Source organism: Phascolarctos cinereus, unplaced genomic scaffold (assembly GCF_003287225.1).
Source record: "Phascolarctos cinereus isolate Bilbo 61053 unplaced genomic scaffold, phaCin_HiC Scaffold_5;HRSCAF=322, whole genome shotgun sequence".
In the NCBI taxonomy this organism is placed as follows: domain Eukaryota; kingdom Metazoa; phylum Chordata; class Mammalia; order Diprotodontia; family Phascolarctidae; genus Phascolarctos; species Phascolarctos cinereus.
In genome coordinates this window covers 240,295,613-240,318,024 of record NW_027555958.1, presented here as the reverse complement: position 1 = coordinate 240,318,024, position 22,412 = coordinate 240,295,613, and the positions used below count along the sequence as shown (strand labels likewise).

The window sequence follows — 22,412 nt, the reverse complement described above, 5'->3', positions numbered from 1 at the left end:
CAGGTAGTCTGGGGTGACTGTGAGGAGTGGTCTAGGGAGGATCTGGATGGGAGTGGCAGTAAGCTGGGGTGACCAGAATAACGGAAGACCAGGTGAACAACAGGGACCTAGACCACATGGCCAAGGGAGAATGGGATCTAGATGGTATCAAAGATGAGAAGGTAACAGACAGTGAAGGGCTGGGTGGGTCAGAGGTAACAGAATTGGGAGATTGGGCATAGCCACAGTGAAAGGCTAGTGGGGTGGATTATAGCCTCAGGAGAATGCTAGATGGTTCCTTGAGCAAGTGGGAAAATTTAAGGGGTTCAAGGTGGGGGTTTCCAGAGCCTATACCCCATCATTCCCCACTCAAATAAATAAGACCCAAATTCTTTTAGGGTAAGGGGCAAAGGTCTCTGCTCGGGCCCGTACCCCGTCACTACCAAGACAGAAAAACTAGGCAGAGTGTTGATGGTAAGATCCTCTTGTGAATGTGACACCTGCCAGTAGCACTGTGAGTCTAGGAAGGGGAGAATGAAGTCCATTGGTGAAATGGTTGGTTAACTTGATGGGTTAGAATCCTCTTGTTGGGGACATGATGGTCCTGGGTTTTCTCCCCCATTAGATTGTAAACTCTTTGAGGGCAGAGAATGACTTTTGCCTCTTTTTGCATCCCCAGTGCTTAGCACAGTGTTTGGCATATAGGAGTCACTTAAGAAATATTAAGTGATTGATCGATTCTTCTGTGGGCCAGTTGGTTTCTTTTCTGATTTGTGGCCACAGATTTTACTCATGACTGACTTACCAGTACGTGCCATTTTGTTGAAACAAAGACTAGATTATATAGTAGGAAGAACATTGGCTCAAGATTAGAGCAGTTGGGCTTCTTATTCTAGCTCTATCACTTATTAGCAGTGTGAATTTGGAAAAAGTCATTATCTCTTGTCTTAACTCAAGTTTCCTCATCTGTGAATGAAGGAATTAGACCCTATGGACACTTCCAGCTTGAAAATTCTAGAATTCTGTGATTTTAAGAGTAGGAATGGGTTCATGAAGACCTTTATTATTAAAAAAATATATCTATTACTCAGAGCTCATGTCCTATGTGATCAAGAGAGTTATCTTCCTATAGGCAGCTAACATCTCTGTGGAATGTGGTATTTATAACTGACCCATTCTGTGTGCAGAGCACTGAGCTTGAAGTCATAGAATGTACTCTGTTAGACTATATGCTCCCAGTTATTGAAGTTTTCTGGGAGCAGTATAGTCTAACAGAGTCCTAGGAGAAGTCTGAGGAAAGTCTTTACCCATCAGACAGTCAGGAAGAGCTTCATTGGTGAAGTTAGCATTTGAATTGGGATTTAAAAGAGTGGGAAGAATTCATTTTTAGAAAGGGGCATTAATTAACTAAGGTAGTTTAGTAAATAAGTATGAAACATTCCCCTTCAAAGTCTATGACATTCTTCCACAAGTACATACAGAGACCAAGGGAAAGTAAGTTCAAGTTTGACTACAAGTGGCGAAGGGCATAACTCACAGCTCCTGGTCCCTTTGCTGGAGTCCTCAAGGTATTCCCCTTAGATGCAGGGTGATTGTCTGCTGGGTTCCTTGTAAAGTTCTGAAGCTGCCTTTCTTGACTGTCTAGTTTGAGCCTGGCTCCCAATGCAGTGCAGACACTGCCATCCGTCATTGGTGTTCCTGGGATACTGCTTAGGTCAATGATGAGTCTAAATCCTTTGACCTTTTGAAAGTTGCAAGGTCATCCTCTAGTTGGGGGAAAGGGGAGAAATGGAAACACATTACCTCTCAAGGCAATTCCTTCTCAGTGGCCTAGCTAGAGCTACCCTATTCTATAAGCTTCTAAAAACTGGAATATCCCAGTCCCGAGCGTTGTCGTCTTGTTTTATAGGAGACACATAGGGCAAGACTGACTCCTTTTGGGGAGCATTTCATTTATTGGCTTCCAGGGACTTCTTGAAGAGTACAGACAGCTTGTCTGTACCCTTGGTTGATTCAGTAGAGGTGTCCTCATCTGGTTAAGCTGGCTACTTTGGGTGGGGGGAGGCAGGATGATTGAGTGAGTGATTCAGTCAGACATTGCCCTTAAACACTAATAAAGGGAGATAATATATAGAAGGAAATGGTGTTTTGGTTTGAGAAGTTATGGAAATGTTGAGAGGAACTATAGAGGAGTTGATTGGCACTGTATTTCCAGTAGCAAGGGCAGTATTGATTTGAGGAACAGGTGGAAAGGCTGATAAAGCAGATACTAGGGAGAAGACTGTTTGGAATGAGAAACATGTCTGGGGCTGTCAAGGTACAGGGGGCCGTGTGGGTTTGCACTCACACACTTATCAGTTAGGAGAGTATGGGTTTAGGACAGGAATTCCAGAGCTCTCTGAGAGATAGAGGGGGGTTATTCTAGATAGAGAAAACAGCCTACGTAAAGCCATGAGCACACAGTGCATACTTGGAGACTGGGGGGGGGGGGTGTTATAGAGTGCATGAGAAGAGTAATATGAGATAAGGCTGAAAAGGGCGGGGCGGTATCAGGTTGTTGCAGGACTTGAATTCTAGGTAGAGGTGTCTCAATTTTACTTGGTAAGTTATATGAAGCCAATGAAAATTTTTTGAGCTGTAGTGGCATATATATTAGCCCTGTACATGAGGATTTGAGGCAGCTAGGGGCGCCATGGTGCACAGAACGCCAGGCCTGGAGTCAGGAAGGCTCATCTCTCTGAGTTCAAATCTAGCCTCAGACACTCACTAGCTGTGTGACCCTGGGCAAGTCACTTCACCCTGTTTGCCTCAGTTTCCTCATTTGTCAAATGAGCTGGAGAAGGAAATGGCAAACTGCTCCAGTATCTTTACCAAGAAAACCCCAAATGGGGTCACAAAGAGTCAGACACTACTGAATGACTGAACAGCAAATTTCATTGACAGCTAAGTGGATAGCATGCTAGACCTAGAGTTGAGAAGATCTGAGTTCAAATTCAGCCTTAGACACACATGCCCATATACATGTATATGCATTTATATATGCGTACTACATATGTGTGTATGTGTGTGTATATATTTTACGTAATTCTAAGACATGTCAAGATAGAATCATTCCTGTGTAGGGCTGAGAATTAAGGAGATCAGAAAATTGTAGGGGCCCTTTGTCAGAGGAGGCTCTGTCAGTAGAAATATTGGAGTCCTGGAGGATTCTGGCCATGGATAAGCAGAGAAGGAAGACCACAGACCAGCTAACAAATCCCTTGAAAAAAGCTGAAAGCACCGTGGGGACAATCTAGCGTTATTGACCATTCTGATGAGTGTCTCAGCTGGATCTCATCCCGAGCTTTCCAGTAGAGCCTTCTTAGAAAACATGGACGGGAATGAAGTCCTGGTGCACAGGACAGTGACTTGGAAAGCATGTGATTTGGGGATCATGTGTCTATCTGACCTTTGAAATGTAGCCTGCCCAGGCACGAATGCTAACAGCTTGTAACCACTAGATCGCACCACTCCCTTCTCCATTATTGGTGGGAGATGGCTGTGATTCATGAATCACGGGAAATGAACAGATGGGACCGGGCTGTCTTCTCTATGCTTTCAGTTTGGATGCCCAGCTTTCCCAGCCCGTGCCTAGAAGTACCGTGGAAATAATAGAAATGAAGGACTGGAGACACCTAAGAGGAAGCGACAGGGGCAGGAGGGAAGTTGTGAATGAGCGTCCAGGCTTCCCTGCTGTTCCTGGACCTCTCTGAGATCACACCAAGAGCACAGCTGGTCCAAGGTCAGCCATGCAGCTTTTGCAATTGCTGGCCCCTGCCCGCCAAGTGTGTCTTCTGCTGACCTGCCCTGGCACTGCCTGGTCTGAAATTCTCACAGTTAGAGTCACTCTTTGGGGTTCTCAAACCCCAAATTGGTGGCGGAGCTTCCAGGAGATCACCCCTAAGATGTCCATGACAAGGGAGAAGGGGCCCTGGTTCTCTCCTTTTAACACAACAGTAATATAATGGAAAGAGCAAATGACTTAGAATTAGTGGTGGTGGTTAGTCAATCATAGCTGACTGTTCCTGACTCTATTTGGGGTTTTCTTGGCAGAGATACTGGAGTGGTTTGCCATTTCCTTCTCCAGCTCATTTTACTGATGAGGAAACTGAGACAAACAGAATGAAATGACTTGCCTAGGGTCACACAACTGGTAAATGTTTGAGGCCAGATTTGAACCCAGGAAGATGAGTCTTCCTGACCTCAGGCCTTGTGTTCTGTGCCTCAATAGAAAAGCAGTGAGCAGGACCCCCGAAAAAAGACATGGGATACGTAAATTTTGATGGACATGGAAGGAAAGATTGGTACCAGAGAACAGTGCCTCGGCAGGGCTTGCTACAGAGCAGGGCCTAAGTTGCTACACAGGGGCTCTAGGTTTTTGTAGAATCAAGGACAGACAAGGTAAACTTCACCTCCTGAAGAATTTCTGCAAGGTCCTACCCTGTGTGTGCATGCCATGGCCTGGGCCTGCCCCTACGCACACTCATTCCTTATCCCCTTTGACAATTTATCACTCCCTTCCCCGCCATAAGCCAGGCTCCTGAAGCAATTAGCCATTGGCCTTGGAGTGTCACCATCCCCCATGGCCAGTGCCTTCCTGTGCCTGGTCAGTTTCTTTTTCCTTGTTCTCTGGAATACTGGCCCCAGAACCCTCTGGTGTCAGGCGGGGGGTTGATGGAGTAGGATAACGGACTAAGGAAAGAAGGGGTCACCTTTGTGATACTGGGGAAGTTAACAGTTAACACTGTTGTCTTTTTAGGATGTTTGGTCCAGGAAGAGAGTATAACTTTACCCGGCCCAATGAGAAAGGAGAGTTTGAGATTGCCGAAGGGATCAGTGCCACTGTGTTTCGAACAGTGCTGGTAAGGAGCCTACCCTGCTCTTCCTTCTCAGAAACTGCTGAGTCTGCCACAATGACATTCCACTTCAGTGCATACAATAATCCTGTAGGGTTCCAGTTCAAGATTCACCTGCTGGAGTCCAGCTTTTTTGTCCTCACTTTCTGTCCCTTTGGCATGTGTGTCCCCTCTCCCCAAAGTTCTGGGACCTGATCAAACAGCCAGGCCAGCAGGGAACTCTTTAGCAATTTTTTCGCCTTACACATCCATTTGGGCATTACTTAATCCAAATGTCATGTTGACACGACCAAGAGTGAATTGGAAAAAGGAGTAATTTCTTATTTTCTATGTCTGCATTTTTTCCCCATCTGTTTACAGGATTATTACAAAACTGGAATCATTAACTGTCCCGATGGAATTTCCATCCCTGACCTTAGAGACACCTGTGATTATCTCTGCATTAACTTTGACTTCAATACCATCAAGTGTCAAGATCTGAGTAAGTGCCAAAGAATTAGTAGCTAGCTAGGATTTACACAGGGCAGCGAGGCAGCACAGTGGATGGGCCCTGAGCCTGAAGTCAGGAACATTCATCTTCCTAAGTTCAAGTCCCGCTTCAGACACTTACTAGCTATGTGACCCTGGCTAAGTCACTGAACCACTACCTGCCCGTCTAGAAAACGAGCTGGAGGAGGAAATGGCAAACCAGTCCAATATCTTTACCAAGAAAACTCCAGATGGGGTCATGAAGAGTTGGACTTGATTGAATGGGCTAGGCACTTTACCAGTATTATTTAATTTGATCCTCACAATAGCACTGGGAGGTAGGTGCTATTGTTATCCCCATTTTATATTTGAGGAAACTGATGCAGACAGAGCTTAAGTGACTTGTCCAAGATCATACAACTGTAAGTGGCTGAGGCTGGATTTGAGTAGTTGGATAAGTGGTTCACAGAAGTTGGCAAGTAAGAATGTACCAAGTGATCCTTGGGCTAGACTAAGGATGAACTTAAGTCTTTCTAACCCCAGGCCCAGTGCTGTATCTGTTGTGTCGTCTAGCTGCCCATAGAGATCATAAGAAGTAGAGTTATGACTTGAATCCAAGTCTTCCACGTACATGTCCAATGGTCTATCCACTTCACCGTCTACCTACCTGCCAATTACCCATTGAAGTTACATTGTATTTACTTGCTTGTAATGGAATGAGTCTTGCATATCAAATTCTGATCTAGAGCCTGGATTGAAAACCATCTGTGATGGCACATTCCCACAATAGTTTGTTTCTTCACTCGATTCGAGTTACTGTGGGGTATTAGAATAAATAGGAGCCAGGAAGTGTGAAAACAGTGAATCAACATGTGACTTCACTTCTCTGGCCTATCTAAGTGTAAAAAGGAGGTAATTAATGCCTTCTATGAGGTACTGTCGGGATTTGCTAATAAATCTTTCATTAATTACATTAGAAATGAAAAATCCAGTAGAGTGGTAGGAGAGAAGGGTTGAAAATAAGTTAAAATATGAAGCTGGAATTCTGACTTTTCTGCTGGGTTTGGCACTAACCTAGGGAAGTCCCTTCATTTCTCCAGACCTCATTTGACTCTTCCCCTGGGTACTTTAACTCCCTGAAACCGGGGTTGGTAGCATTCTCTGAAGGGGACCGCTAATGTAGTGGTCCCCAGAGGGTGGTATGTAAGGATGTCCTTAGACTTGACTTGTATATCATATTGTGTAGATTACCACCACCATCTACTTCCTGCAGTCATACTCATGTCCTGCTGAAAAGTGCTGGAGGAGTCATGCAACCATATTGATGGAATCTACTTTAATTTGTTAGCTCACCTCAGTTGGTCCCTTAATGCAGCAAGGCAGCCCTCTTACTCTCCCCCTAGTTGCTCCTCTGCTTTATTCCCCACAGCTATTCCAAATCCTCTCGTCTCTCCTTTGGCTCCCTATACTCCCCCTAATCCTTTCTCTCTTAGCAACTAGGTGGCATGGTGGAAAGCTTGCTGGATTTGGGATATGGAAGACTCCTGTTCTAATCCAGTTTCAACCACCTCCTAGCTGTGTGATCTTGGGCAAGTCACTTAACCTCTGTCTGCCTCCTTTCCTTAACAACAGAATGGGGAGAAAAATAGCACTTTCCTCCCAAGGTTGGTGTGAGAATCAAAATAAATGAACCAAAAAGTACTTTATAAATGCTACCCATTATTATCATCTATTATCCCTTATTCAGACTGTCCTAGCTCCTAATCCCATATAAAATCCATCACCTAGAATGGCAACTCGGTGGCATGATGGATAGAGTACTGGACCTGGAATCAGGAAGATGTGAGTTCAGATCTTGCCTCAGACACTCACTAGCTGTGTAATCCTGATTGAGCCACTGAACTTCTCTCGGTCACAATTTCTTAATCTGTAAAATGAAGATAATAATAGCAACTATCTCCTAGGGTCATTGGGGCATAAAATGAGATGATATTTGTAAAGCACTTTGCATACTTTAAAATACTATATAAATGCTAATATCATTATCATTATTATTATTATTATTATTATTATTATTATTAGCAGAAGCCCTGCCTCATACTTTATTGAGAAAATAAAGGTCTTTAACCATGCGTTCCCTCTTGCTCTCTCTGTAGCTCAGAATCCCTTGACAACACCCCCCCCCCATTCTCTCTTCAACCCTCTGATAAAGAAGTGACCCTTATCCTTGCCAAGGGCAGCCCCTTATATCCCCTCTTCTTCAGTCTCCTGGCAGATTGCCAGCACTATTATCTCCTTTCTCTCTCTAATCTTCACTATCTTTCCTATTTGCTGACTTATTCCTGACTATCTACAAACATGCTTAGTCTCCCTCATCTCAGCCAAACTCTTGGAAAAAGTTGTCTCTATTCCTTGCTCCCTGTTCTCTCTCTCACTTCTTAATCCTTTCCTATATGGGAGGAGGAGGAGGACTACTAGCTTTTATGTAGCCCTTTAAAAAGATTTTCAGAATGACTTCATGTGGATAATGGGTGTCACATTCCCATTACTTACCTTCTCAGTGGGTGAGGGAGGGGCTGGATTTGGAAAAGAAATTTTTTTTTAGGCAATTGGGGTTAAGTGACTTGTCCAGGGTCACACAACTAGTCAGTGTGTCAAGTGTTTGGTCTAAGGCCGGATTTGAACTCAGTTTCTCCTGACTTCAGGGCTGGTGCTCTATCCACTGTGCCACCTAGCTGCCCCTGGAAAAGAAATTTTTTAAAAATTAACAAATAAAAGGTTTGCAAAGTGCATCATATACATTAATTATCTCATTTGTGAGATAATCGCCTCGCTCTGTGAGGCAGGGGCTGCTGTCACTCCAAAAAATGAAGATAGTTCCTGTTCCATGGCCTGTTTCTCTCTAGAAATGTGAGCAGCAAGTCAGTTGGTAAGCAGTTAGTGCCTGTTATGTGCCAGCTACTCCGCTCAGTGCTGGATTGCAAGAAAGGATTTGAACATACATTTTTTTTCTCCTCAGGTGCTTTGCTGCATGAACTGTCCAACGACGGAGCTCACAAGCAGTTTGATCACTACCTCGAGGAGCTGATCTTACCCATCATGGTGGGCAGTGCCAAGAAAGGGGAACGGGAGTGCCACATCGTTGTGCTGACTGACGAGGATTCCGTAGACTGGGATGAGGACCATCCTCCCCCCATGGGGGAGGAATATTCTCAAAGTAGGAGTTCTGCATATATTTTTTTCCATTTTAAATAATATTTTATGTTTTCCTCCAATTACACATTTGAACAATTTTTAACATTCATTGTGGGTTATTTTTGTAAATTTGAGTTCCAAATTCTATCCCTCCCTTCCTCTCCTCCTCCATCCCTGACGTGGTAAGCAATCTAATATAGATTATACATGTGCAATCATGTGAAACATTTCCATATTAGTCATTTTATGGAAGAAAACAAAGTAACAAAGTAATGAAGGATGGAAGGAAGAAAGAAAAAGATAGAAATAGTATGGTTGGTTCTGTCTTCAGATGCCATCAGTTCTTTCTCTGGAGGCAGAGAACATTTTATATCATTAATCCTTCGGGATTGTCTTGGATCATTGTATTGCAGAGACTAGCTAAGTCATTCACAGTCATTCCTCATATATTATTGGTGTTATTGTGTACAACATTCTCCTAGTTCTGTTCACTTTACTTTTCATCAGTTCACATAAGGCCAGGTTTTTCTGAAATCATCTGGCTTGTCATTACTTACAGCACAATAATATTCAATTATACTCATGTACTACAGCTTGTTCAGCCATTCCCCAATTGATGGGCATCTCCTCAATTTCCTATTAGTCACCACAAAAAGAGCTGCTATAAATATTTTTGTGCAACTGGGTTCTTTTCTCTTTTTTTAAAAATCTCTTTGGGATATAGTCCTAGTAGTAGTAGGGTAGTCAAAGTAGTCAAAAGGTGTGCACAGTTTTGATAGCCCTTTGGGCATAGTTCCAAGTTGTTTTCCAGAATGGTTGGATCAATTCACAACTCTACCAACAGGACATTAGCGTCCCAGTTTTTCCACATTTATCATTTTCCCTCCAATATTTATCGTTTTCCTTTTTTTGTCATATTAGCCAATCTGATAGATGTGAGGTGGTACCCCAGAGTTGTTTTAATTTACATTTCTCTAATCCATAGTGAGTTAGAACATTTTTTCATATGACTATATCTTTGATTTCTTTGTCTGAAAACTGCCCATTCATATCCTTTGACCATTTATCAGTTGGGGGAATGACTAGTATTTTTATAAATTTGACTCAGTTCTTTATATATTTGAGAAGTGAGGCCTTCTTATCAGAGATACTTGCTGTAAAAAAATGTTTTCCAGTTTTCTGCTTTCCTTCTAGTTTTGGTTGCATTGGTTTTCTTGGTGTAAAAACTTTTAAATTTTATATAAACAAAATTATCTCCTTTACATTTAGTAATGCTCTCTATGTCTTACTTGTTCCTAAATTCTTTCCTTATCTATAGATCTGTCAGGTAAACTATTCCACGCTCTCCTTGTTGTTATTGTTGTTGTTGTTTCTCCTTCATTCTCAAAGAGGATCATGACATCAGGAAGATGATGCCATGACTTGCAAATGAATTGGATTTGAGTGAGGGAGGGCTGTGCAAGGACACCAGCCTCACTTTCTCCTCTAGAGCCATCTGGGTCCAGTGGCAAGATATAGATGAAGGTGATTGGAGATGATCCCACATGGTCTCCTAATTTACTTATTATATCACTCTTTATGTACCCATTTTGACCTTATCTTGGTGTATGGTATGAAATGTTGGTGTGTACCTAGTTTCCGCCATACTGTTTTCCAGTTTTCCCAGCGGTTTTTGTCAAATCAAGTTTTTGTCCCAAAAGCTTGGCTCTTTGGGTTTATCAAATACTAAGTTACCATTGTCATTTGCCACAATATATTGTGTACCTAATCTATTCCACTGATCTACCTCTCTGTTTCTTAGCCAGTACCAGATTCTTTTAATGGTCTCCGTCTTATAATACAATTTGAGATCTGGTCACATTTTTTTTCATTGATTCCCTTGATGTTCTTGACCTTTTGCTCTTCCAGGTGAATTTTATTATTATTTTTCCTACCTCTATGAAATAATTTTTGGTAGTTTAATTGATATGGCACTGAATAAGGACCTCTACGTGTATTATGAGAATGCCTGGGGTTCAGAAGGATGGGCTAAACTAGTTTAGGCCAGACAGAAATACTAATGGTAGAAATTTGAACCCAGCCAATTCTGTGAACCAAAAATCAGACCCAAACTCAACAGTTTGCTAAATTTGTCCAGTTGACTATATAATGAACTCCTAATTTATGCCAACCTCATAGGCTGGAGGATCCCTACTTCTACCCTGGTACTTAGCATGCTACCAAGTAGATGTTAGGTCCATCATACATGTGTGTAGCTAATATAGATGATAGCGTCATCTTCTTCCTGAATTATTTCATGATCCCATAATCTTAGAATTTTATAGTTAGCAGAGACCTTAGAGGCCTGCTAGTTCAAATGTCCAGTCCATGAAGTAAGCCACATATTAATAATAATATTCTAAGAATAAAAATAAGTCATGTCTGACTCTTTGTGACCCCATTTGGGGTTTTCGTGGCAAAGATACTGGAGTGGTTTGCCCTTCCCATCTCCAGTTCATTTTACAGATGAGGAACTGAGGCAAATAGAGTCAAATGACTTGCCCAGGGTCACACAGCTAATAAGTATCTGAAACCAGATTTGAACTCACAAAGATGAGTCTTCCTGACTCCAGGCCTTGCACTCTTATCTACTGTACCACCTAGCATTTATATAGTGCTTTTAAAAGGTTTGCAGATTAACTTCACATGTATAATCGGTATCATATTCCCATTTCTTGCCTCCTCAGTGGGTTGGGAATGGGCTGGAGAGAAAGTATTTTAAATCAACAAATTAGAGGTTTACAATGTGCATTATGTACACTATTTATCTCACTTGTGAGATAAATTTATTTTTATTTATTGTGAAATAAATTTATTTATAGTGAGATTATTTATCTCACTTGTGAGATAATAATAGATAAAGCTGTGAGGCAGCTTCTCTTATCCTTTTTTCTAGATGAGGAAAGTGAGGCTGAGAGAGGCTAATTTGCCCAGAGTCACATAGTGAGATTCAAATGCAGGTCTTTCTGATTCTAAATCTGATGCTCCATCTACTGTGCTATCAAGGTGCAATATCACTTCTTTCCAATTGGTTATCCAGCCTCTACTTGAGTATTTCCAATGACAAAGGGTTCACCATCTCCGGAGGCAGCCTTCTTAGAGTTTCGTTACCTTGGGGTAGCTTTTATTGTTGGAAAATTCCTTATATTCAATTTAGTTCAACTGTCAAGTACTTACTGTGTACAGAACATTGTGTTGGGTTCTGAGGGAGATGCAGAATTTAGATAAGCTGATCCCTGCCTTTATGGAATTTATATCTCATTGGGTGACACTTATGTTAATAACTATGATATGCAGGAATATGTGAAAATGACGTTCTGAAATGTAAGGAAAGTGCTATTTGAAGGCCAGAGCCTGGGGTAAAGGCTGATTTTTCAGGGGGTTGGAAGTGTTCAGGGAGGGCTTCCTAGAAAAGGTAGCATGTGAGTTGTAATGATCTGAAATCTGCCTTCCTAGAACCGCCACCCATTGGATCTAGTTCTGCTCTTTGGATCAGATCCACAGGGAATCAGTCTAATCTTTCATTGTATGAAGACAACTGTGATGTCTTCCCTAAAACTAGGGAACTTCCCTAAGCTAAAGATTCCCACTACTTTCAGCCATCCGTCATATGGTATGGTTTTGAGATCTTCAGACCTCTCTTGGTCACCCTCTCCTAGATGTTTTCTAGTCTATCAATGTTTCAGTGGTACATAATGCTCCAGGTAGAGTTTCTACTTAGACTATTACTTACTTTGATCTGAATTTTATACTTGTATTTATCTACTTTATATATTATATATATCATATATCTGTGTTGTATATTATAGATATCGTGTCTGTATTATATTATTATATGTCTTATATTACTTCCTTTTACCTGAATTTTATACTTATATTTATCTATATTATATATTATAGATATCATATATCTATGTTATAGATATTATGTCAATATTATATATTATAGATGTTATATATTATCTCCATTATACGTGCACTTATCTCATTTACCTATGAAGTTGCATTTATTTTTAATAGGATCTTAGTTTTGGAACTCAAAGGCACATCATTTAGTCCCACCCTCTTATTTTACAGATGAGGAAACTGAGGCTAGAGGTTGTGTTTTGTCCAGTCACACCAGGTAGTAAAGAGAAGAGCCAGTATTCAAACCCACATTATCTGACTCCAAATCCAGTGACCTCTCCAGTCCACCATCCTGCCTCTCCTTGCCAGTGCACACCGTCGGCCTAGCCTTGTTGTTCACTAAAAGCCCTGGGCGTTTTTTATTTGAGCTGCTGTTGAACTAAGTTTCTCCCATCCCAAGTGCAGCATTTTGCATTTCTCCCTGCCAGAGCCAGAACAAGGCATTTGTCTACACTAGACAAAATTTGGAAAATTGGCCTCTTTTGTGTTTCTTCCCATTAGAAATGTTTAGCCTTCACTGTCATGTGTGCAACCTATTACAAAATAAATAGCAACACGTTGCAGCGAGCAGAATTTTCTGGCCTTAAAATATATGCATTTGCTAAAAGCTTTGTATTGATCTGAACGATATGGGTCACTAAGGATATCTCTGAAAGAGTAAACAAAAAACATAGGCGTACTTACATAGTTCAGTGGAGCTGTGATTTCACTGGTGTTTTTACGCACACTGGTGTATGCAAACTTCCACCAGCGTGGAGAGTAGCCCATCCATGTCTTCTCATTCTGGGTAATTGTCATCTGATTCCTTCCATTGGTCCTTCTAAAGGGATTTTACCAACATATTGGAAGCCTTTCTTTTAGGTCTTTTAATATTCTATGGAAAATCCCCCAAAAGATATGAGAAGACGTCTACCCTTCTCCTTTGCAGAGGTGAGGGGCATGCAGGGTGGGACATTATTCTTTCTTTCAGACTTTTTCCATATATTGATTAGTCTTGCTCAGTGCTTTTTTTCTTTAAAAATATTATTTGTAGCAAAGAATTGGAAATTGAAAGGAATTGATGCCCATCAGTTGGGGAATGGCTGAACAAGTTGTGGTATATGAATAGAATAGAATACTATTGTGCTTTAAGAAGTACTTTAACAAGCAGGCAGATTTCAGAAAAACCTGGAAAGACTCACATGAATTGATTCAAAGTGAAGTGAGCAGAACCTGGAGAACAGTGTATGCAATAACAATATTGTGGGATGATCAACTATGATTGACTTCACTCTTCTCAGCAATACAATGATCCAAGACAGTTCCAAAAGACTCACAATGGAAAATGCTATCCACATCCAGAGAAAGAACTATGGAGTCTGAATGCAGACTGAAGCATACTATTTTCTCTTTATTTTTTTCATAGTTTTTCCCTTTTGTTCTGTTTCTTCTTATACAACATGACTAATATGGAAATATGTTTTACATGATTGCACATATGTAACCTACATCAAATTGCTTACTGTTTTAGGGAAAGAGGGAGGGAGAAAATTTGGAACTCAAAAATTTATTTAAAAATGAATGTTTAAAATTGTCTTTACATGTAATTGGAAAAAATAAAGTACTATTTAAAAGAAAAAATACTATTTGCCAAGTGGGGTGGCTCTCTGGGAAGGAGGAAGAAGGGAGCAGATACTGGGAGAAATTATTTTCAAAAAACAAGAAATATCAATAAAATAAAAAAATAGATTCTGTGGAAAGCACTGAGACTGTCTATGTTATCCTTTGCAATATGACAAGCTTACCTCCTTTCCAGACATATGTCCTTTCTGTCTTCCATATCACTGTTGTTGTTTAGTAGTCGCGTCCAACTAATTATATGCAAGTCATACTGGTAATATAATGCGGTCTACTGATCCCTACCATCTGTCTTTTTCATTGACTTTTGGGTCACATGCCATTTCTCTGATTTGGAGATACAGTGTTTCATGATTCACAGCCATATAAAATATAGAGATCAGAGAGGCTACAAAGAGAGACTTAACAGAGACCCAGTTCTCTGGAAGCTTACCACCTAACAGGCAGGGCAGGAGGGATGTCTCTGGAAGCCTCGCTTTCCCCATTATTAACCCTGGTTTTCTCTTTCTAGTTCTTTATAGCTCCAAGCTCTACAGATTCTTCAAATACATTGAGAACCGGGACGTTGCAAAAACCGTATTGAAAGAACGGGGACTAAAAAATATCCGAATTGGTATCGAGGGTAAGAAAATTGAAAGCTGTCTTGTGATTCTGACTTCAGGCTTCAACTTCATAAGCACTACTGTGAACCTCAAAGAGGTCACACATAAAGACATTATCATAAATGATATTTTAGCAGTGTTTTCTTGCCAAAATTTCCATTTTCCTTTTTCCCCAATGTTTTTGTGCTTTAAAACAACTTTGAAATTAGGTAACTTTATTGCCTTCCCAGAGTAATAATAGCTAATAGCATTAATGTAGCACCTGAAGGTTTGCAAAGCACTTTACATATATTATCAAGAAAGAGACAAATGAATTTCCTCCATCTGGGTTAGAAGGTGATGATGCATCTTACTGCCCTTGACTACAGGAGATTTTATATATTATGTATATATATATATATATATATATATATATATATATATATATATATATATATATAATATATATATATATATATATATATATATATATATATATATATATATATATATATATATATATATATATATATATATATATATATAATATATATATATATATATATATATATATATATATATATATAGCACGTCCCTTCTCCCTCCCTTCCCCCCCACAGCCCCACTTCCCCAATACACTGTGTCTGGTTTGGGTTAGGTCTAGTGTGTCTTGGGATAGGAGATAAAGTTGACATTCCCTCTAAAGTGCCTTGCCAACTTCCTGATGGGTGCTTTCTGAGATATGCTGGGAGCTTCTGTACTTTGAAGGGTTTCTTTTCCCTTTCTTTCCTTCTTTCTTTCTTTCTTTCTTTCTTTCTTTCTTTCTTTCTTTCTTTCTTTCTTTCTTTCTTTCTTCTTTCTTTCTTCTTCTTTCTTTCTTCTTTCTCTTCTCTCTTCTCTCTCTCTCTCTCTTCTCTCCTCTCTCTCTCTCTTTTCCTTCCTTCCTTCCTTCCTTCCCTTCCTTCCTTCCTTCCTTCCTTCCTTCCTTTTCCTTCCTTCCTTCCTTCCTTCCTTCCTTCCTTCCTTCCTTCCTTCCTTCCTTCCTTCCTTCCTTCCTTCCTTCCTTCCTGTCTTTCTTTCTTGTTTTGGGTTTTGTTTTGTTTTGATTTTTTACTCTGTTGGGAGCCACTAGGTGGTGCAATGGATAGAGCAGGCTCTATCTGGGCTCAAATCCTGACTCAGAAACTTGCTGGCTATGTGACCCAAGGCAAGTGACTTAACCTCTGTCTTCCTCACTATAAAATGGGGAATAATAATCACACCTACCTGCCAGAGTTGTTGTGAGGATTAAATGAAATAACATTTTTAAAGTACTTTGTAAACCTTTAAGCATTATATTAGTGCTAGCTATTATTATTGTTGTTGTTATTATTAATTATCATTATATCAGACTCTGGAGTTGACAGTGATGAGAACTGATGACAGTATTCTCTTCTGATTCCACTAGAAGGGGCAGAATGGCTTTTCCTGAATTATGCCGTTTCTTAGTGTGATATAATGAAAAGAGCACTGGATTTGAAAGTCTGGATGGTTGGATTTGAATCTTGGCTCTGCCAGGCACTTAACCTTTTCACCTTCATTTTCCTTATCTGTAAAATGGGCACGATAACAATTGCACTACCCAAATGTTTTTTGTGAGCTTTAGAACTCAAAAGGACCTTAGAGATCAATGTCTCATCCAACCCTTTCGTTTTGCAAATGAGGAAACCTAGGCCCAGAGAGATAAAGTGATTCACCCAGAGTCAGACAGGTGGTAAGTGGCAGAGCCAGGATTCAAACTCAGGTCCTTTCATTCAAGATCTAGCACTCTTTCCATCACACTATCCTGGTACTAAAACAAACAAACAAAAATTGCTGTGTAAACTTTGAAAGCACTGTCTTTAAAATATGAACTAGGAGCAAAACCTCTAATGTGTCTAGATGTTTTCACTGATAGAACATTCATTTGAGCATGTAGGTCCAGCTTTTATTTCAAACCAAATGACCTGAATCAGGAAGAGTATATCAGTGGGAAAGGAATTACAGAGAGAGTGATTCACGGCACAGCCAATCCAAGAACCATGCTTCGCTGTCTACTAGGGTGGACACCAGGCAGTCTGAGGCAGAGCATAAAGAGATAGCATAGATGCCAGGGAGAACAGTGGCCTGTTTACGAGGAAACCTGCCTTCTCTTTCAGGCTATCCCACTTGTAAGGAAAAAATTAAGAGGAGACCAGGTGGCCGGTCAGAAGTTATCTACAACTATGTGCAACGTCCATTTATCCAGATGTCTTGGGAAAAGGAGGAGGGAAAGAGCCGCCATGTTGATTTTCAATGTGTCCGAAGCAAATCCCTCACCAACCTAGTGGCAGCTGAGGAAGATGTCTCTGAAGACCAGGAGAACCTGATGCACCACCCTCCACAAGTGGATGAACTTGATCGACTAAATGCTCCACTCTCCCAGATGGCCCCCAGTGACTTCCCAGATTAGGGCCAGCCATTCATCCAACCACATTCTAAGGTCCTTTTCTTCCTGGGATGCACTCAAGGTTCATCTCACCCTGAACACAAGACATACACTCTCTCTAACCCTTCCCCCTGTCACCAATAATATTAAGGTGTATTCTTTGAAGCAAGCTGATGCCCCTAAGAGGAAATGAATAATGAGTACTGGCCACTGAATCACCAGACATTCTTTACTGACTCTGGGCACATGGGAAGCTCCTCAGGATTGGTGCTGTCCTGGAATAACTTGAGAAAGCTGAAAAGGAAGTAAAAAAAAAATCCCATTTCCTCATATAGCAAAACCCTTCCTGCCCTTCTTCCCATTCTTTTTACCCCCTTTTCCTTGCCAGGTACACACCCCACTGATTTTTGGCAGTTTCCTCAGCTGCAAGGGAGCCAGACCACCATTCCATTCTGCTGCATAGGTATCTGTGGAAGACTGTTAGAAGACTTCTAAAGAATGTACCCAGAGTTCAGCTCATCCAAGTAGAAGGAGGCCTTGTTTACAAAACAGTCAAGTTTATCAGAAGAGAATCCTTCAAGAGCTTAAATTAAATTGTCTTTTTTTTTTAAAAATTAAAACATAGCACTAGTTTATCTTTTGGTAGGGAGGGTAAATGGCATAACAATAGGATTTATGCTCTTTTAACTTCTAAATATGGGGGCCTGATTTGATTGAACATTGTGAAATAATGAAAATCAAGGGAATGAAACCATCCTGATAGTTCACTCATTCCCCAGCCAGGCTAGAAATTCAGGAATCCCGAGTAAAGCCATTATCTTGGCCCCCATTTCAGGGCTATGCTGGGGATGTGGCTGGAACGAATAGGGCCATGGCTAGAGGCTCTCCGAACATGATCAGGAATTTCTTCTGAGGCCTCAGTTATTCAGATGAAAGAATTTTAAGAGCCTTTGAAGTTTAGTACAAGGGATGGAGAAGGCCAGGATCTCAGGAATCAATAGATATAGCCCTGTCCTGGTACTAGGTAGGGGAAAACAATCAGGGACTTGGACTCTGGCTTGAACTCTGCAACCCCGTTCATGAGTTTTAGATGGCTCTTACTCCCATACCATCTAAAGGTCCATTCCAGCCCTCTTTCCTTAGAGATGTGATTGAAATGGCCTTATTATCCAGATTCTGTCCCATGGAATTTGGTGTGAGAGGGGGGAGTAATAGCAAATTCAACCTTGGAAGTATCTTTTCACCTGTTCACTCAGGGTAATAGAAGATGCCAGGTGAGAAGAAAGTATTAATGTTTGTTGTGGGTTTTTTTTTCCATACAAGTGTCACCTTCAGTGGCTCAGGATGGAGAAAATTAGGTTGATTTTTTTTTATGTCAGCTGTATTAACCTCATGCTAACCCAGAGCCTACACTGTTCTCCTACCTGCCATGCTTCTAGATCAAATTCCTCTGAGATGCAACTTGGACAACAGGTCTTAGACTATGGTTATGATCCAGGAGACAGTCAAGAGTAGGACGCAATGCTCTGAGTACAGGTAGGTCCCAGATTCGTACAAATAATGAATCTCCTGAAGTGAGCACAACATTCAAATTCACAGTGTGTATTTCCATTGGGCTGGAACCAATGACCCCATTTTACCTAATTATAACTTCTAGTAGTGTGAATTTGAATAGATGTGGCCATTCCAGGGGATTCTTTATTCATATTAATTAGGACCTGACTGTTTATGACTCTTTGAATGACTTTGTAACTGGGAATCAAATTGGATTCCAGAGCCAAATACAAGTGGTTAGGAGTTATCTTCTATTGTGTGTTATCCGTCCTACCTTTCTGGTGTTTATTGCCTCGATTCCATTGGTGTAATATAGTCATCAATTGACTATAGTTTTAGCCTTCCATAGGCTCTTTCTAAACTGCATGTTACTTTGACATTCTTACACCCTTCAAACTCGTTTAAGACACTACAGGACAAGGTACTCTCCTCTCATTTGCAGTGGTGACTCAATTATTTTGTAATCCAAGCCAAGAAAATAGTAGAAGACACATTTTGTAGCAATTGTTGTCTCAGAGAAAAAGAATAACTCGTTGACCCAGTGAGTTCTTGAGTTAGTAGTATGCTTACTACTTTTTGTGACACATTGTTGGTGGTTTCAAAATTCAAAATGCATTATATGTTGTCTTCTCAGGCATTAAAGCAATACTGTTGGCCCACCATTGGAAGATAGACACTGAATTGCTTTTCCAGTGGGGATGATTGATTCTGAGCCATCCACGCTCCCTTCTCCATCTCCTTTTTTTTTTTTAAACTGATGACATACAATATTTGTGAGTCAGGTGGCCATTGTTAGGGGTACAGACTGTGTGAGGAACCATGTTTCCTCTGTATGGAGCTAATTGGCATATCCTCAAATTAAATCTACAACCTTGACCTCATTAGCACTTAAATTCACAGCAAGACATCCTCTAAAATGGTGCTTCCTTTGTGTTTCTGAATGGACAAACCCATCATTGCAGAGATCATTCAGATTCTACAACCTTTATTTGTATATTTTAAGAAATTAATGAAGATTCGTTTTCTTGTTGAAGTCCACGTTTATTTCCCCCCCCTCAGTATTTAGCTTCTATGTTATTAATATTAAATGTAAACACTCCAAAAAGGAACTGCTACTTTGGTGTTTAAAAAAAGAAAAGGCACACAACTGTATTGCATCTATTGGAAGACATCAGTGCTATTTGAAGGATAGCTTTCTTGGGCCATCTTCATCATTTTCACAACTGTTATTAGTGTGCCCGGCTATCTAGCCCATGGAGCAATCTGTGAGCTAAAACAAGGTAGCAGAAACTGATGAGGGAAAACTGGTATTGCAATGGAATTTCTTCCCAGAGCTAGTAGTTTCTTGTTATTGTTTGTTATTTATTCAATGTCACTCACCCCTGTGGGGGAGGGCACAGTGGGGTTCACAGTTGTGAAACTCTGGGAGTTCATTTGGGTGAGGGAGTTGGTATTCTTTTGCCACCAGATTGAATGCCAGTGGCTGTCTGTATGATGACTCCACACTCATCAATCCCTGGCTCACCAAGTTAATTGCAATGTCTCCTGAGGGTCAGAGGAATGATCCCTGGGCGGAAAGTCATATCCCTTTAAACCTTTCCAAGCCATATAAAGACATGTCAGAGATAGCAGATGGATAGGTGCTGGTTCCAGGGCATCTCTTTAAGCCCAAGTATTGGCAGAACTCTGGAACTGGAGTAGACATGTTTTGTTCCCTAGTATAAATGGGGAGAATCTGATTCAATTTCTTTTCCAAGTGCCTAAATAAGTTAGTCAGGTTCTATTATACCTGAAGACAGATTGTTTCCAAAGATGTTTTATTTGCACTCAGACTATCTTTCTTCCTTGGTGGCCAAGGTGAGAATTTTTAAGAAAAAAATGGTAGTTTTCTTCTGTTTGTTACTGCATTATCTCAAGCTTGGCCATATTTCTAGTGTAGGGATGGAGCAAGAATAAGGAAGAGAGAATAGGGTAGAAATTTTGTAGTGTTAGCAAATGCTTCCATTCGCATTTCATCATGGGATCGTAGATCTAGGGTTGGAAAGAATCTCAGAGGCCATCTATACAGGCTCATGCTGGTGCCCTCTAATGTTTGAAAAGTATTCATCCTGGGGCAGCGAGGTGGTGCAGTGGATAGAGCACCGGCCCTGGAGTCAGGACCTGAGTTCATATGCAGCCTCAGACACTAACTGTGTGACCCTGGGCAAGTCACTTAACCCCAGTTGCCTCCAAAAAAAGAGAAAAAGAAAGGATGAAAAGTACTCATCCTGCCAGGGTGTGTTTTGATGAGAAGGGATGAGGGCAGTTTCCTTATATATGATTGAATTTCTGGTTTCTGCAGAGGGAGGAAAGAGAGTTAGGGAGAAAGTGATACCAAGGGGAGAAATTTTTTTTAAAAACCCTACAGAATAGTTGTATGCAGCAGCAAGAATTATTTTAAGCCTCACCTAAGAGAAAAATGTAGACTGATATGGATATCTACAAATCACGATGGAAAGAGACCTAAATGAATGGGCACAGTTTACAAATAGGGTTCCCAGAATATTGATCTAGGGTCCTCCTTTAGGAATAAGCAAACAAATCTGAATCAAAGTATAGGCCTTAAATCAAACCATGCTTGAAAAGTGTGATGTGGAGCCCTTTATTTTTAAAAAAATCTTGTCACAGAAACTTAAGAATTTGGGGGAGGGAGGCGTCATTAGTGGCACATGCCTGTAATTCCTGCTACTGAAGGAAGCTGTGCTGGTAGATCATTCGGGCTCAGGAGTTCCGAGCTGCAGTGGACTCAGCCAATCAGGTGTGCATGCTGTCAGGTACCAATATGGTAGCAGGGGGAGGGGAGGTCAGATTGCCTGTGGAGAGAAAGATTGTCCCAGGTTAGAAATTAGAGCGAGCCAAAGTTCTGGAAAGGTCAGAACAGGGACTGGCAGAACTGTGGCAGACACTTCTCCCCCACCACCCACCCTCTGTATCAAGAGCCAACCCCTTTTCCATGTGTTAAAAAAAATAAAAATGATTTAACTTTGCTGATACAGATTCCCTGATTAAGATGGGCCCCAAGAAAGTGTTATTTTTAAGCGCTACCTTCTATTTACAGGTGGGATGCTGGTTTGGTTTCCCCTGTTTTATTTTGTATTTAGTTTTAATGTTGCACTTGTTGGCCTCCTACAGTGTTTATGAGATCCTATAATCAGGATGCCTTTTTTCTATAATAAAGTTATTTCTGTGTGCCCGAGTGGTGGGGTTTGTGTTTGTTTGTTTGTTTTTTTAAGGAGAAAATGAAACTGAGCACCTACTGGTCGTCTGTTTGGTCCACTTTGAAATGTCTAACTACATACACATCAGAACCTCCTTTCCCAGTGAGATAAAATGAGATAATAATTGTAAATCACTTTGTAAATGTTAGCTTATTATTAATCACTGTGTACCTTGAGCCTTGGTCTACTGTATCATAGCCAGTTTTCTTTTCAGATCTAGCAGGTGCAGGGGCCCTCAGTGACCTCTGCTCTTCTATCCACCTTCATTCTCAAGACCCCCCAGATAACTAAAGCTGCCTATTCATTTCTTTGCTAGAGACAAAGGGATCTCAGATCCACATGGAAGTTTAAAAGGAGAAATGAAGCCTGACCACCTAAGGCTTTCTTTTATTTTAAAGTAAAAGGGGAGGGGGGTATGTGGAAAGCAGGGATTTTTTAAAAAAAGAGGAAAGCTGAAAATTAAAACCAGAAGTCT

General features: G+C 40.8%; 1 protein-coding gene across 3 annotated transcripts in view; it reads left to right on the top strand.

Moving 5' to 3' along the window:
* KCTD20 (potassium channel tetramerization domain containing 20) overlaps positions 1-21,915 on the top strand; it is a 68,943-nt gene extending 47,028 nt beyond the window's left edge. For 2 of the 3 annotated variants that reach the window (XM_020999441.2, XM_020999440.2), the window contains 5 exons: positions 4,778-4,880; positions 5,235-5,355; positions 8,362-8,559; positions 14,611-14,721; positions 16,858-21,915. In XM_020999441.2, coding sequence (XP_020855100.1) covers positions 4,778-4,880; positions 5,235-5,355; positions 8,362-8,559; positions 14,611-14,721; positions 16,858-17,150 — 826 coding nt within the window. In that variant the 3' untranslated portion in view covers positions 17,151-21,915. Of the gene's footprint in view, positions 1-3,398; positions 3,761-4,777; positions 4,881-5,234; positions 5,356-8,361; positions 8,560-14,610; positions 14,722-16,857 lie in introns of those variants that run through there. The other variant, XM_020999442.2, reaches the window with a different exon arrangement.
* Positions 21,916-22,412: the final 497 nt, after the last annotated feature.